This window comes from Leptinotarsa decemlineata, unplaced genomic scaffold, assembly GCF_025532065.1.
Source record: "Leptinotarsa decemlineata unplaced genomic scaffold, Ldec_3_MD MMD2_P_RNA_scaffold_1, whole genome shotgun sequence".
Classification (NCBI taxonomy): domain Eukaryota; kingdom Metazoa; phylum Arthropoda; class Insecta; order Coleoptera; family Chrysomelidae; genus Leptinotarsa; species Leptinotarsa decemlineata.
Genome location: NW_027412523.1, coordinates 1,699,905 through 1,716,183, shown reverse-complemented (window position 1 = coordinate 1,716,183; position 16,279 = coordinate 1,699,905). Strand labels below are relative to the sequence as shown.

Sequence of the window (16,279 nt, the reverse complement as noted above, 5' to 3'; positions counted from 1 at the left end):
GATATACCTGACCTGTACACAATTGGTCTCGATGTAATGCTCTGTTAACCAGTTCTGTGTCCCTAATATGCCAGTCAAGTGGTTCTTCTGGAGTTTTGATAGGAATTGAACGAGACTGATTGGTCTCGAGGCGTTCAGCGAATCCAATTTTTCCAAGTTTTGATGTTGAGGTAGACCAAATTAGTCCCCATGAGTTGGGCAAGTACTAGAGTGCCACCAAGATTTAGCCAAAGCCTCGGTAGATAATAACATTATCCTGAGGTGGGTTAAAGGTCACTATATGAGTGGGGGTAATTGCAGTGCCGACTCTTTAGCCAAGGAAGCGGCTGTGGACTAAGACTTTTAGGACCCAGTGACATCTACGCCCTGATGACTTCGACAATTGCGGAACTAGCCAAACGTTACACACATGCTCAATCCCTAAAGAGATGGGATGGAATCAAAAGATGCAATCTTGCATCCTTGGGCGACCCTGAGAAGCTGGCGCCGAAGAAATATCTGGCGATGACCAGGAAAAACCTACGCTTAACAGTAGGATTTCTGACTGGCTACTGACAACTAAGGAAACACCTCCATAATATGGGGCTAGTGGACACACTTTTATGCTGGATGTGTGAACAGGATGATGAGACTGTTAGGCATGTCCTATGCGAGTGCCCGGAGTTATCGTCAATAAGAGAGTGTGTGTTCGGCGAGTCTTGGCCTACACCTGCAGATATAATAATAATAATAATAATAATAATAATAATAATAATAATCGGCTTTATTCATCGAATAATTACAAATTAAACACAGTGAAACAATTGATGAAAGGCGAAGTTCAGCTTATGCTGTTTTTCAACTTAACCTAGGTATTTATGAAATTAAAAAAAAAAAAACCTATGAAATAGCAAATAATATTAACAACTAATCATCAAATAATAAGCAAATCCAACAAACATACACCATAAACACATATCTAACTCACATATATACATATATACACATACAATACATACATACATATATATATATACATATATACATATATAGATACACAATAAGTCCTCATATACATACGTACACACAAATATACATATACATACACACATATGTATAAACAAAAGAATCATCACGAAGATGCACAGAGGTATGAGTTTCACATTAGATCAATCTGAATCAGTGAAGATAAGATTTGATTTTTTTCTTAAAATTATACAGAGAGTAATGCTTAAATTCACAAGGTAGAGCATTATAAAGAATGATGGAATTGTAAATGAAACTTTGAGTGAAACAGGCTGAAATGTGTTTAGGGATGATGAATGTATCCCGATTTCTCGTTCTTGATTGACGGCACCCAAATGTGCTGTACCTTTTGAAAATATACGATGGTTTTCTCTCGGATAGGAATTTATGCGTAGCATACATTTTTTTATCGAGTTTATCGAGTTTAAGCCAACCTGATTCTTCGAATTTCAGTGAAATATGGTCACAGTAGGAGACTTTAGATAGAATAAGAGTTTCACAAAGTTTCAGTTTTAGTTTAGGAGTCGTAACATCCCGGTTGCGATACAGATGCCGTAATATGGAGTAGGAGCTTTGACATAGACTACTAACATGTTTATTGAATCTAAGGTCTGAGTCTAACCACAGACCAAGATTTTTACATTCATTAACAATCTATTTTGTTCACTAATTCAGCCCTTTTACGTTTAGTACCTATCAGCAGCAGACGAGAACGAGTAATATGTGAAAACTAACGTATTTTAGAACGCTTTATTTGGAAAAAACATCTACCCTCAACATCTAATCTGACTTCCAAATTCAAAAACGAACTCATGTTAGATGTTTAGGATAAAGAATTATTTCCAACATACTGAAATGAGTTCGTTTTTGAATTCGGAAGTCAGATTAGATGTTGAGGAAAGATGCTTTTACCAAATAAAGTATTCTAAAATACATTAGTTTCCACTTCAGATTTCAGGTTACCTACATATGTTGGTTAGGTTATGTTAGGTTAGTTTAGTTGAAAAATACTCGATTTTATTTAATTCATTTTTGATGTGTTCAATGGTAACTACAAAAATCTAATTTCAGCTACAATCAAGTCCATCATTTGTAGTTTGAGGACAATTGTTATTTTATCATTCAGTCTTGTTATCGTCGTTTTTTTGCTATACTTCAAAAGAATATAAAATAAATTGATATTGTGTTGTTATTACAATAAACTACAATCAATTTAGAACCCATTTAAGAACTTTTTGGCACATTATTACTCGTCCTTCGTAGTTAGAATAATATTAGTAATCAGTGCTTTCTCAGTAACCGATAAGACTCTAAAAAAATGAACATTAATTAATATCGTTTGTAGGTAAAGTAGACTAAAAAAAGTAGATTTTTTTCAAAGCGGGTTCCAGTGTGACGGATGGCCAGGGATCCAGACCAGAGACAATCTGTTAAGTCTTCCTATCGAGGAGAGTCGTTTTTGGCAATTTGCTACCAATTAAATAAATAGTTACATAAGTTTTATGTTTCGCTTTCGTAAATTGTACTTTGTTGATAAACAGTTGAAATCCACCAAAAATATTTCAATAACAGCAATATCAATATTGAAATCCTCGCAAAGAGAATATAGTTTCAATTACAAGAATACTTAATAGTTTACAAACCATTCTCAACTCAGTGTACCAGTTTCGAAAGTACATTTCCATTATTTATGTCACAATATATCAGTGGTGTGTCAATAGAGTGTGAAAGCACATTCGTTTGAACGATATTTCAGTGAGCTTGAACTTGGACTCGGTCCGTTCTCGACAAAGTAACTTTTTACTTTCACCGCGAAATTGGTCACACGCAGTTGTTTTGTTTTTTTATAATCGATTCCAGGTCACCGTTCCGCAAAATTCCGCTAATACAATGTGCTAAATCTCATGATGATTGCGATAAATTGCTATTTACAGGATGTTAAATCGTAAATGTTCCTTCTTTAATACGAGGTCTATTGAAAATAAGAGTTCCTACTTTTGTTCGTCTCTCATTTTCTTTCCAATCGTATTTCGTTCTAATACTTCTCTGATCTCCAAACAGATCAACGAATACTAATACTTCTCTGATCTCCAAACAGATCAGAGAATACTACTACTTCTCTGATCTCCAAACAGATCAGATGATACTAATACTTCTCTGATTTTTAAACAGATCAGAGAATACTATTACTTTTCTGATCTCCAAACAGATCCGAGAATACTAATACTTCTCTGATATCCAAACAGATCAGAAATTACTAATACTTCTCTGATCTACAAACATATTAGATACTACTTATACTTCTCTTATCTCCAAACAGATCAGAGAATACTAATACTTCTCCGATCTCCAAACAGATCAGACAATACTAATACTTCTCTGATCTCCACACAGATCAGATGATACTAATACTTCTTTGATCTTCAAACAGATCAGAGAATACTAATACTTCTCTAATCTCCAAACAGATCAGAGAATACTAATACTTCTCTGATCTCCAAACAAATCAGAGAATACTAATACTTCTCTGATTTTCAAACAGATCAGAGAATACTATTACTTCTCTGATCTCCAAACAGATCCAAGAATACTAATACTTCTCTGATATCCAAACAGATCAGAAAATACTAATACTTCTCTGATCTCCAAACAGATCAGAGAATAGTAACACTTCTCTGATACAAACATATTAGATACTACTTATACTTCTCTTATCTCCAAACAAATCAGAGAATACTAATACTTCTCTGATTTTCAAACAGATCAGACAATACTAATACTTCTCTGATCTCCAAACAGATTCGAGAATACTAATACTTCTCTGATATCCAAACAGATCAGGGAATACTAATACTTCTCCGATCTCCAAACAGATCAGAGAATACTAATACTTCTCTGATCTCCAATCAGATGAATAGGCAACTCATAGAGCTAAATATGTTCATATCTAGCTGCCACATAATGGCTAGTTCTCTCGTTGTTGAATATGGATATTTTCATACATTGTTTTTATCTTCTGACAGGAAATGCTACGTCAGACTTTCCGTGAATACACTGTCAAACTAGATATATCCGAATTTCACGGAAAAAATGAATAGTGAAACCAGATGGTTTTCGAAATGAGTCACGTCAGGCACCGCTAGTAAATTAGAGCAGGAAATGAGAATTTGTAATATTGGTGAATTCGCCAGGAAATATAATATTTAGTAATATGACGAGTCTCTTGAGTAAAGATACGATGTTGAAAAAAATGTAATCAGGATATAGTAGATAAGTTAAATATGAAAGGAAAATTCAGGGAGAATCATCGTAATTCTTTGACTTTTCAAAAAGACACTTATTTAAATTAATATGTCTTTCGTATGAATCAAGATACACAAGTGGATTGATTAGATTGCATAACGAATGTTTGGGGTACAAACTGAATAGGAAATTCAATGTTCATTTAAAACGATGGGCAGCCACAGTCCTTCGCGTATTTCTGATATGTATCGCTCTTGGAGGAATTAAATGTGCCAAGTAACTTGAACACCTCCAGTGAAAGTATCTATAGAAGAGAGACAAATCTCCAACCTTTCTTCGATGTTCCAGGCTATCAAGGTTGCACGTGATATTCGCGTCTCCAATTAGGCGGATGGCTTTTTTTCTGGATATTCCATCCAGAGAACAATACTCCAAAGAAGGTCTAATCTGAGCTTTATAAAGCATCAAAAGTTGCTGTGGTGTGTACAGTTTTCTGGTTCGGAACAGTGTTCCAAACTTTTGAGAAGCAGCCTTTGCAATTCCATCAACATGATTGTGCCAAGACATATTGGTGTCCATTTCAACCCCCAACAAACTTACTAAAGCAGAAAGCGGAATTGTCTGTCCTGACATTATTATATCCGGTTTGGAGACATTTATCTTTTTGGAGAAAACCAATGCCTTTATTATTGTGGCATTGATTTGAACCTGGTTAGTTTTACCCCAATTCGAAATCACTTCTAGATTTCAACCTCCTGCTGCTGGTGTATTCGATTCTTCGTTTTTTCTAATACGTCGTTGATATACAATAAAAAAAGTGTTTAGACAGTATCCCTGGGGAGCACCAGAATTGATGGTAAAAGTATTCTATCGACTGTTACTTGCAGGGGACGTTCTTCCAGGAAGCTGGAGAGCCATACACAAAAATGATCTGAGAAGCCATAGCATCAAAGTTTGGCTAGCAAATCCTTATGCCACACACGGTCAAAGGCCTTAGAAATATCAAGCACAACAGCTCTTGATTCTCCATATTCCTTGACTGAGTTATTCCAAATATGGGTGACATACGACAGAAGGTCGTCTGTTGATCTTTGTTTCCGAAAGCCATATCGATGGTCGCTCAGAATGTTGAAGCCTTCCAAATATTTAAGGTTGTGGTGGTTTATGGCTTTCTTCATGATTATTGATAACACTGATAGCAAAGCGACTCGTCTATAATTATTTGAGAGATTTCTCTTGCCCTTTTTGGGAATAGGCTGAACGCGAGTAATCTTCCAACAAGACGGTAAACCCCTTCTTTGTAAGACAGGTTGAAAATTCTGCAGAATCAAAATCAAAATAATTTATTTGCACCCGCTACATAGTAGCCATCCTTAGGATATATGTACACGTCAAATACTGTTACATTGAACACAATATAATAAAATGTCACAAACACTAATAGTACTAAAGAACAGACAAACATGTGTAACTCTCAAACAACAAGTAAATCAAAAATCATCATTCAGGAATTCAATGATGGAGTAATAGGCTTTTGCACACAAAAATGTTTTTAATTCTTTTTTGAATTTTTTATGGTCCAGTTTTTTGAGATGTTGTGGAAGTTTATTGAATATCCTTATACCTGCATAGTCTGGAGATCTTTCAAATATCTTCAAATAATGCTTTGTAACTGAAAATTCATCGGCGTTTCTTGTAGGATATGAATGATAATCCGAGTTTTTTGTAAATTTATTAATATGTTGCTTTACAAATATTGATAATTTATATAGATAAATACAGGGAAATGTTAGAATATTGTACTTTGAAAAAGCGGCTTTACATCTGTTTCTATTTTTTATATTAAAAATGAGACGAATAATTCGCTTTTGACATATGAACGCTCTTCCAGAATTTACACAATCCCCCCATAAAATAACATTATATGCCAAATGGGAGTAAATCAATGCATACTAAGTATCAATAAAAGCCATCTGATTCACAGTAGACATCAGTTTTAAAATTGCATAAAATCCTGAGCTTAATTTCTTGCAAACATGCTGCAGTTGGTCACTGCACTGATCTAGATAGGTCCCTAGAAATTTTGTATTGGTACTAGTTGATACAATATCAATAGTTATGTTATTGTGAATTTCCTGGCATTTGAAATTGATACATACGGTTTTATTCAAGTTCAAGATGAGATTATTTCTATTACACCAATTTTCAAATGCTAAGAACTCAGGCATATCGTTCATAAATATGATCAACATTAGTGGCCCCAGGACGGACCCCTGAGAAACCCCAATATCATTCGTCATATGCTCAGAACAACAGTTTTCAACTTTAACATAGGATTCTCTATTAACTTGGTATGACTGCATCTGCATAAGTTCAAGCATATTTCCTCTAATTCATTTTGTGCAGAGTTTTTGTAAAAGAAAATCTAATTGTAGACTATCGAAGGCGCATGAAAGATCGAAGAAGATACCGGATACATATTGTCCTGAGTCAATACCTTTATAGACATGACCCATGAAATCGCACACGGCATCCTCTGAATACTGGTGCGAATTCAATTGCGCACTTTTCAAGTACGATGACGGGCACTTCCTCAGGATTAGACGCCTTGTTGATATTGAGCTGTTTTAAAATTTGCCTGACTAGACGTTGTCGAGAAGTAATTTCCGGCATTGTGGATTCTAGTGTGGAAACAGTGGGTCGCAAATTGTTCAGCTAGTAGAGTTACTTTTTCTGTGGCTGTTGTTACATATGAACCATCGGCTTGTGTTAGTGGTGGAATTGTGGATTTTGTAAAGTTTTGATTAACAGCTTCAGCTACCGACCAGAACGATCTAGGACCCGTTGGGATTGTGGCAAGCAATTTATCCCTAATTCTCTGATTGTGAAGTTCTTTGCCTTCATTTATCCTAAGTTTGCTGCTGTTGCGAGTATTAACGAACCTAGTTCGATTTTTGGCACTGGGATTTTGGTGCCACTGCCTGTAGGCGAGATTTTTATAGGCTACACCTTGCTCGCAATTTTTGTTGAACTAAGGTTTGCCGTTAGAAGTTCGTTTCATTGAAAAAAGGAATATATGCATCCATGGATGATAGAATAACTTCTATTACTTCAGAAGCACAAGTTGATGGATCATTAGAGCTGAAACAAAACATCAGGGATATTTTTGGAAATGGGTCCTGAAGATCCTCCCACTGAGCAGATCTGTAATGTCAAACTCTGCGTGGCATAGATTATTCCCAACATTTATCGGTAATCCACTCAACACTGTAATGAGTTTGTGGTCAGAAGATTCCTATGGAGACCTAACGGTGACTGTGTAAATATCTGTATTGGTTGTTAGGTTTAGATGCAGAAGTCTAGCATATTCTCTATCACGGTCAGGAATCCTGATTGGCTCATCTATAAACTGAGTAAGTCCGCTGGTTATTACAAAAGCCTTAGCTGCACGACCTTGTCCTTTCTTGATATATGAAAATTTGAGCCATTCGATATTGCGGACATTGAAGTCACCGAATATGGAAATTTCGGCGCTGGGATAATTGTTTTGCAGAAACTCAATGGTGTTTGCAAGTGTACCTATGGCAAGTGTACCTATAAACGATATATTATTAGTTACTTCAAACTTCTGAACATGTCAGTAGACTTGTGACAACGTTTTTACAGTAATGAATTTAGCCGAGTGAAAGTTACTTCTAACTCATACACATCATGCAGTCAAACATTCAGATAAATACGGCCATGAATACGTACAACAAATAAGGAATCATCTGCTGATGCTATAAAGAAATGAATAAATATTTGTTCAATAATATTGCTTCGGCGAATCTTTTATCACTTTCACAATTTTTATTTCATCCAATTTATAAACCTAAATCCACAAAGGTTGATGACACGATGTAGGAACACTTTAAAGTGGGTGAGTCAAGTAAGCCTGAACGGTTTAAGTACCTTGACCTTACTGCCATAACCTTTCTGACGTACATATCAAGTGCATTATTGAACAGGTGTTATGCGGTCGTTTATTGATAATAAAACTGGTATTTGAAGTGATGGGTTCAGTATTTCTTAAAGCAATTGAAGTGTGTCACGAGATTGGTGGCACATTTATTTTGTTTTCAGCAATATAGTTCAATTATTTGTGAGGTAAGTATTTGATATTGAGGTTGGGCGGTCTTATTACAATACTGTATAATTTTAAGTAATTTTCGGTGTCAACAAAAAATAAAAATAACTTTAATTTACTTTTCAAAAAAACTGATCGTGGTTAACACCATAGTTGGGTAATTTGTAATATTACAGGCTTTCAAAATGAACCGTCATATACTGTCGTATGCTGTCTATTTATCGTTTTAGCAAAATTGTTTTTTCGTAGTCGCCATTTTGAAAAAATGGGTGAAAAAATAAAACTTCACTTAGATAGCCATGACTTCAAATCTAGATGCATTTTTCAATGCTGAACAACTTTTTTAAATAACATTTCCCGAGATTTTTCAAAATAAGAGTACTTTACTCTTGTCACAAAATCCAATATTCGAAGACTTCTGGTATATTACGTGTGTTGTCCTGTATTTTGTTGTTGCATGTTTAGTTTCAGGGGATGCACAAACTTTTATCGAGAATAACTTTTTGTCGAAAAACCCTTAATAAATAAGTTTCCCATATGGTGCATACTTTGGGGATGACACTGTATATAAAATAGTTGGAAGTATATAATAAATAATTATGAACATAAATAGAATATTAAATTGAAGTACTTTGATAGATACATTTGAGTGAGAAGTTGCATGTGCAACAGTTTAAAAAGAAAGTATAACAGATTTTGAACTTTGGATAACTATTGTCTTGTGTTGCTATTATTTATTGTATAAATGTAGGTCTTGTACATGTCCATACATGTACAAGTACACGTGCACGTACATGTACATAATTTCAAGTATATTTATCTGTAGTAAGTACTTCAACTTCCATAAGGTGGTTATCTAAAATACCACCCCAGCTCAGTATAGCATACCACAAACTACTATAGTAGGTGGTTTGTGTAGCATACTGGAGTCGAGATTGTACTAAGGCGTAGTATATCATTTTAAGGTGATTGATATCGAGGATAGATCTCAAGTATTTAAATTTATGTAGTATGCATCTTAGCGATTTTGAGATCTGGGTAATATGTTCATTCCACCTAAGATGAGGATCTATTGTAACTCCCAGGTACTTAATTCGGTCTGCTCGTGAAATTTTCATAGTTTGGCAAATGACTTTCGTAGCTTGCGAACGGCAGAAACTTGGTTTTTTCAAAGTTAATCGTGAGTGACTTGTGATCGAACCAATCTTTCAATGTTCCGATTTGATTTTCAACTTTGGTTTTCAAACTACTCCAAATTTCGTCGTTGTAAAGTATGGCCGTGTCATCAACAAAACTGTAAATTGAACCATCTATTTTCATAGTTAGTAGGCTGTTAATTATATATTGAGAAGAGCGTGGATCCAATCACAGTTCCCTGTGGTATACCATAGATAATTTCCTTTTGTGAGCTGACAGTATTATTTATTTTAACCATTTGTTTTCTACCAACCAAATAACTTCTGAGAAGTTGTAAAGTCATCAATTAACTTTTTGTCAAACAAACTAGTACACTTGCAGCTTAAAACAAAAATTTGGCTACTTTTCCGATTGAAAAAATATTTCTTCGCCGATTAAGACACATTTTAGATCGTTGTTTTGAATTATATCTGTAGGAAGTTGAATTTCAGTATCAAAATATTCATGTTCATGCAGAAAAACGCTGAAAATAATATCTCTTTTTTTTCTGTGCATAGCTGCCTCTTGGTGCTAATGTTGGAATTTCCAATTCTCATTTTCCAATAGCTTTATTGAAACCCAACGAATGTAGAGATTTTTTCACACAAGTTGATGGACTGGTTATTGAACCTTTACTGTCGAGGGCCACGTATCCCCTGTCTAGTTGAGATATAGCATATTTATAGTACTCGAGACTACAATTGAATGTTTTATTGGAACGGGTTGGAATACACTCTGAATTTTATTGCGATATATGCCTGCGTGTATGGTAAATCTCCACTGCAAGGTCCCTGCCAGAATTATAACAAAATGTCCTAGCAACGTGAGGCCATCCAATCAGTCCTAAATAGAAAATATCTTCCTAGGCTTCAAACTAACAAGAAGAACCATCAAGTGGCAAATTTTATAAATCAACGCTCATCCACAAAGAAAACCATCATCAGAATGCTGCTTGATCTAGAGAGATCTAGAAAGAAGATATTCAAAAAAGTTGCTGGTACAACCAGTGCTGTTTTTTTACTTATGAAAAAGTAATATCGGAGAAACATAAGACCATATCAAAACCTATTTGAAATCCACATTTTCTCATCTGCCTTAAACCTTATGAAGACCAAACAAAAAATGTGAAAAGTGACTCCAAGAAATGCATCTATCGACTATTTTATTCAGAATGTGAATAATTAATATCGACGGAGAAACCGGAGAGGTCATTGAATGTCCTAAATTGGAAAGGTGGCTTGAACCGGCAAGTTGTCATCCATAGAGAGAAACACTGGTTCGAAAGAAAGTTTGAAGGAGTCGCATACATTCTGAACAACAAATCTCATCAGCTAACTGAACCTCTTAATGTCCCTTCACACAGTCATAAACGAGTAGGTACAATTGGGGAAGTTTATTATTTTCGATTTTTTAGTAATCATGAATTGAACTTTTTGTAGAGAATTTATGCGTGAGAATTGTTTGTTGGCACTCTCAATGAAGACTGGCAACAGCATTGTAAACATCTTGTATATTTGTTCAAGTTGTGTCAGTTCGATTCCAGTAACTTTTTGGATCATGCAGAGCACTAAGAACAAACGTGGTTTCATTTGAGCAGATCGGTTGAAGACTTTCACAACTTGTTTTTAACGAGTTCTTCCTTTTTATAAGACCTGGTGGGAAGACAAAAATTCTATTTCGGGCGAAACGTTTTCCTACCTACGTGAACGCAATGAAGTCAAATATATTTAAATTTATTACTTCCAATTACCCATTCCAACTATTTATATAGTTCACCTGAAATAAATGAACATTTTATAAATAAATATAAATGTACGCACATTCACGATATTGATGACGTAATATACTCGTAAATATATAAATACCCGTATAATATGTCAATAAAAAATGAGTTCAAACTCGAAATATATTTTATCATATGCAAAGAACACTTCTCTCGAATAACCTAGTTCAAGCTTCACGAAAACTTGTTTTTCAACATCCTGCGAAAAAAGTTGTTCGTCAAGATAATTTAAAAAAAAATCAGATCATTATGACTTTCATTCCAAATAGCGGAGACATCGTCAATATATCTCGTTCTGGCAAATTTCAACGAAAGATTTTTCAAAATGTTTCATATGCACCGTCTGTTCAAAAAATTAGGTTAATTTTCATTTTTTTCCCAATCCTTAAAGCAGTTCTGATATGCTGCTTTTTGGTATGTCCTCGAGATCTCTCAGTGATTTGGTTTTTATGTCCTCAATCGTCGCAAAATGCCGTTCTTTGAGGGGTCTCTTCAATCTTGGGAGCAGGGAAAAGTCGCATGGGGCCAAATCTGGTGAATACTGTGACCGAGGTATGATAACGCTGGTGTTTTTGGGCAAAAACTTACGAACAAGCACTGAGAAGTGAGCAGGTGCATTATCGTTATGCGAAAGACATGAATAAAGACAAAACTTCGGTGTCGCATAGATTAGGAGTATATAATCTGACTTGTGGCTCTTGCCCAAAAATGTATATTGGGCAACCAGGGAGAACATCTTCCCAAATAATTAAGGAACGTAGAAGTAGTTTTGTAAATGGAAAGATCGATTCCACATTTGTAAACTACCTTTTAGCAGAAGAACATGAGTTTAATCATGAATATGACGTGTTTCATTTAGAAGAGAAGAGTTTAAAACCCCAATCTTCTAGAATGTTTAGAAATCAATAGATTCAGGAATTCGGGTAATTTAACTGAATGATCAATTAGAATTGAATAACTCCCCTTTACTAAATATTTTTTCAAATGTGGAAACTGGAAAATAAGCTCAGGTAATTTAAGTCATTACAAACTCAGATAAAAATCAGGTACTTGAAATGTTAATAAAAAAGTCAATTTTATATATTTTAATTCACATGTAAAGTATATCCAATATATAAAACAATGTTAGTTGCACCATTTAAGAACGTTTTGACCGATTTTCATGATTTTTGTTTCGTTGAATTCGTCTTCACACGGAATAACAGATCAGTCACTTTTATGATTTTTGATTAGCTGAATTAGTTGATTAGTTGAAGCCTGGAGTAGCTGATTAAATTTTTTCGGGATAACATTTTGAGTTTGTCTCCGCCCGAAATCGCAAGGATTTTTTTATAATTTTTGATTTGTAGGATTTTTGTTCGCCTGTAATAGCAGAATAACTATGAAAAAATTGAGAAAAAAGAGAACAAATTTACGACGTTTGATTTGTTAGGTTATGACAATTGAAGTTATGACAGTCGTGATTGGGCGCGCATAGAAATTTTTTTGTCATAATATCTGAACCAAACTTCTTATAACGTTCTCAGGCAGCTGTTTCCAAATCGTGATTTTCTCAACACAAACTTAAAACTTAGACTATGCGAGTCACTGATCATGACAAAAATTTCTCATTGCGACGGTATTTACGGACCTGCTTTGAGACAATGGGATGATCTTCGACTACAGATTATTCAGAATAGCTGTCTACGTTTCTTGTTTGGTATTCGGTTAAAAGTTGAGAAACTCAGAACACTGCATCTATTCACCAACACACATGAAGTTTTGATATCTCGTCAACCAGATTACTTACTGAAGAAGCTTAGAACATTCTCAACAATTAAAAGTTCCATCACACGGAGCAGTTCAGTTTTAATCATCTCCAAACACACATCTTCCATCTTCACCCGCTGCTTCTCAACTAAATATCTGGGATTCCAGATAGATAACACTCTATCGTTTGATGAACATTTTGAGTATATTCATAAAAAAAATTCGAAGAAATTATTTTTTTTTTCTAGAATTGCCAATAATCTTTCAACGGAGTCAAGTATCACAGTTTACAAGTCAATTGTTCAGCCACACTTCGACTATTGTTCCTCTATCCTATATCTATTCAATCAGAATAAATTGTCTCAACTCCAAAAACTTCAGAATCGTGGTATGAGAATCATTTTGAAGTGCCGTAGAGATACTCCTATCACTATTATGCTCAATGTTTTAAATTGGCAATCCATTTCCCAAAGACTGCTATACTTCACAATGATCTTCGTATACAAAATATTGAACAATTTAGGACCATTTTATTTTAATCAGTATATTGTCTTTCATCACGATATTCACCACCACTTCACTCGAAATAATAATAACTTATATATTAACAGAACAAAAAACAAAAATACTATGATCTCATTGTTTTTCAAGGGTTTTGATCGGTTCAACAAATTACCTAATGCAATTAAAAATAGCCCATCTCTGAACATGTTCAAAAATGAACTGAAGAAATTTGTTTTAAATGTACAAATATGATATGTATTATGTCTTTGTTACCTGTACCTGTAATTTGTATAATACTATTCATCTAATGTTCCTTATATATTTCAAATAATTATGCAATTTATCTTTCTACATGTTGCATTGAAATTTTTCGAACGTATAATGTTGTTGTTTTTGTAGTAATGTCTTAAAAAATATTTTATTGAACTTATGTTTGTCATACATTTAAGTCATTTCTTATGTAACACATACCTTGTTTTTTTCATTTCTACCATTCTAGTTGATTTGTATATTATTAGGATATCCTATTTAAATAAAGATCTATCTATCTATCTATCTATAATGCATCCAAACATTATAATCAACTACCCTGTGAGTTCAGATCTCAGAAAATTAAAAACTTCAATAAAAACTAATGACCAACTTAACTGTCTAGTCTCTTGTCCGTCTCCGATCTTGACAATACAAAATGGAATTTTCTACAGCGCAGCGGTTGCATTGACTAGTTTTCTGTTTCACAGTATCACTGTTAACTCGACTTTTTTTGTTATTGTTATTCAGTTATTGCTGTACCCAGGTTGAGGTGAAAAACAACCATGGCTGATACTCCGCCTATTCACTTTTATAGTGATAGTTGTTTTTTTTCTTCTTTCTCTCTGTTTTAAATATACTTTTTATGGTATAATTATAATAAAATAGGTAAATTCAGCAATATCCAGACTGCGGAATATTGCGAATCAATCCACTGCAGGTGAAGAAATCGCATGAGAGAAGCACCCTCTACAGTGTTGCAAGATCTACGGTTTTTGCAGTAGATATTCTGTTTTGTTCTGATCTTTCATTGAATGTGTTCTTACATTTTCACGTAAATTGTGGAATACTTTTGGTTCTAACTATTTGTAACAGTTTTGTCGGATTGATTCGTTCATGAATGGAAGAAATCAAGTTATGTCTCTTTCTTATTTCGTTTTTAAAATGTTTCTTAAACTCTCAAGTGATTTTGATGCCTCCACCTAATTTAGGAGTGATGCCACTAAACTGTGGTAAAGGATTATTTCCAGCAGTTTTGTATCTAACTTGCCTAACTTTGAACAAAACGCATCAGAGCTTTTTTGGGTGAATAAAATTTAGATTATGTGACTTTGATTAAAGATTATTTTTTCAGTTATTCGACAAGCTTCGAAAAGAAAGACCTACCGACCTCCACAAAGTGCTGCCCATTGGTGGCGATATCACGCAGCCGGAGCTAGCGATAAGCGCCTCCGATCAGGCCCTTCTCATCCGTTCCGTGAACATAGTTTTCCACAGCGCAGCCACAGTCAAGTTCGATGAGAAGCTCAAATTATCAGTCACCATCAATATGCTCGGAACACAGAGATTGGTGGAGCTATGCAAGAGGATGGATCAACTAGAGGCACTGGTAAGATGACGTAACATACAGTCAAATGTTGTGAAGTCGATAATAAATTAATAGGGTCGTGTTAAAAAAAATTCCGATGTGTCAATTGGTACTATATAGTTGCAGAGTTTTTTTCGAGAAAACCTTTTTATACAGTGTCACGTAAAAGTGGCTGATAATGATGGATAATCTCCATCAATGGGGAATGTTCCCCCTGACGAAAATCAAGTAGTTTTCATAAAAGAGCTCTGAAACAACGCATTTTAAACTTATCATTTCAACCTTTTTCTTTAAAAAATTATTTAAATACTTAATAAAGAGGAATGAAATAATGCATTCAACATTTAAAGGGATTCGTTTCTATTCCACCATTTGGCAACATCGGTTACAGCTAATAAAGGACAATGAACCTGTTATCTGTATGAGACAAACAAAGATGACATATTTCAGAGGCGTACGGCTCTGTTTACTTATGTTCCGAGTTTCAAGACATTCTGTGACATATGACATTTTGTGCACCCAACCTATCTTCCTCTATATAAATAAATAACAAACCAACTGTTGTTTATGTGGCTTGTGGAGGTGGTATTGAACTATAATTTATATTTTGCCTTGATTGTTGATTTATAAAGATAATTTTCCTTTTTTAAAGTAGAATATATAGGTACGTATAAATTATTTCAACTTGATATAGGCGCTGTTGCCAGTATGTGAATTAGAAACATCCCTTTAAAAATTAAAACCCAACATTTGAAACATCAATTTGAATACTTTTCGAAGTGAATTTGAAAAACTCATGAACTAAACTCAACTTTATTTTGTTCAAACTTGCATTTGCTGTACCAAAATGAGGAACATTCGCCATTCTTAAGGGTGGTAGAACAGTGCACGCATGCTATTGGTATGAAATTCAGTTTAGACAAATGTGCAACGGTTTCATGGTTTCATTACAAATTAAACATAGCGCCTTATTACTGGACTCAATCACAAAATACTGAAAGTTCCATTTTTCTTCGAACGTTCTGCATTCACTGTCGATTTTTCGCTTCTTTCTCATACTAACAAATCACACATA

At 34.4% G+C, this 16,279-nt stretch overlaps 1 protein-coding gene across 2 annotated transcripts in view; it reads left to right on the top strand.

Moving 5' to 3' along the window:
• The window catches only part of LOC111508421 (putative fatty acyl-CoA reductase CG5065), a 50,499-nt gene that overhangs the window by 18,414 nt on the left and 15,806 nt on the right, over positions 1–16,279 (top strand). For both annotated transcript variants that reach the window (XM_074172500.1, XM_074172554.1), the window contains exon 3: positions 14,971–15,225. In XM_074172500.1, the coding sequence (XP_074028601.1) occupies positions 14,971–15,225 (255 nt within the window). The remainder of the gene's footprint in view (positions 1–14,970; positions 15,226–16,279) is intronic.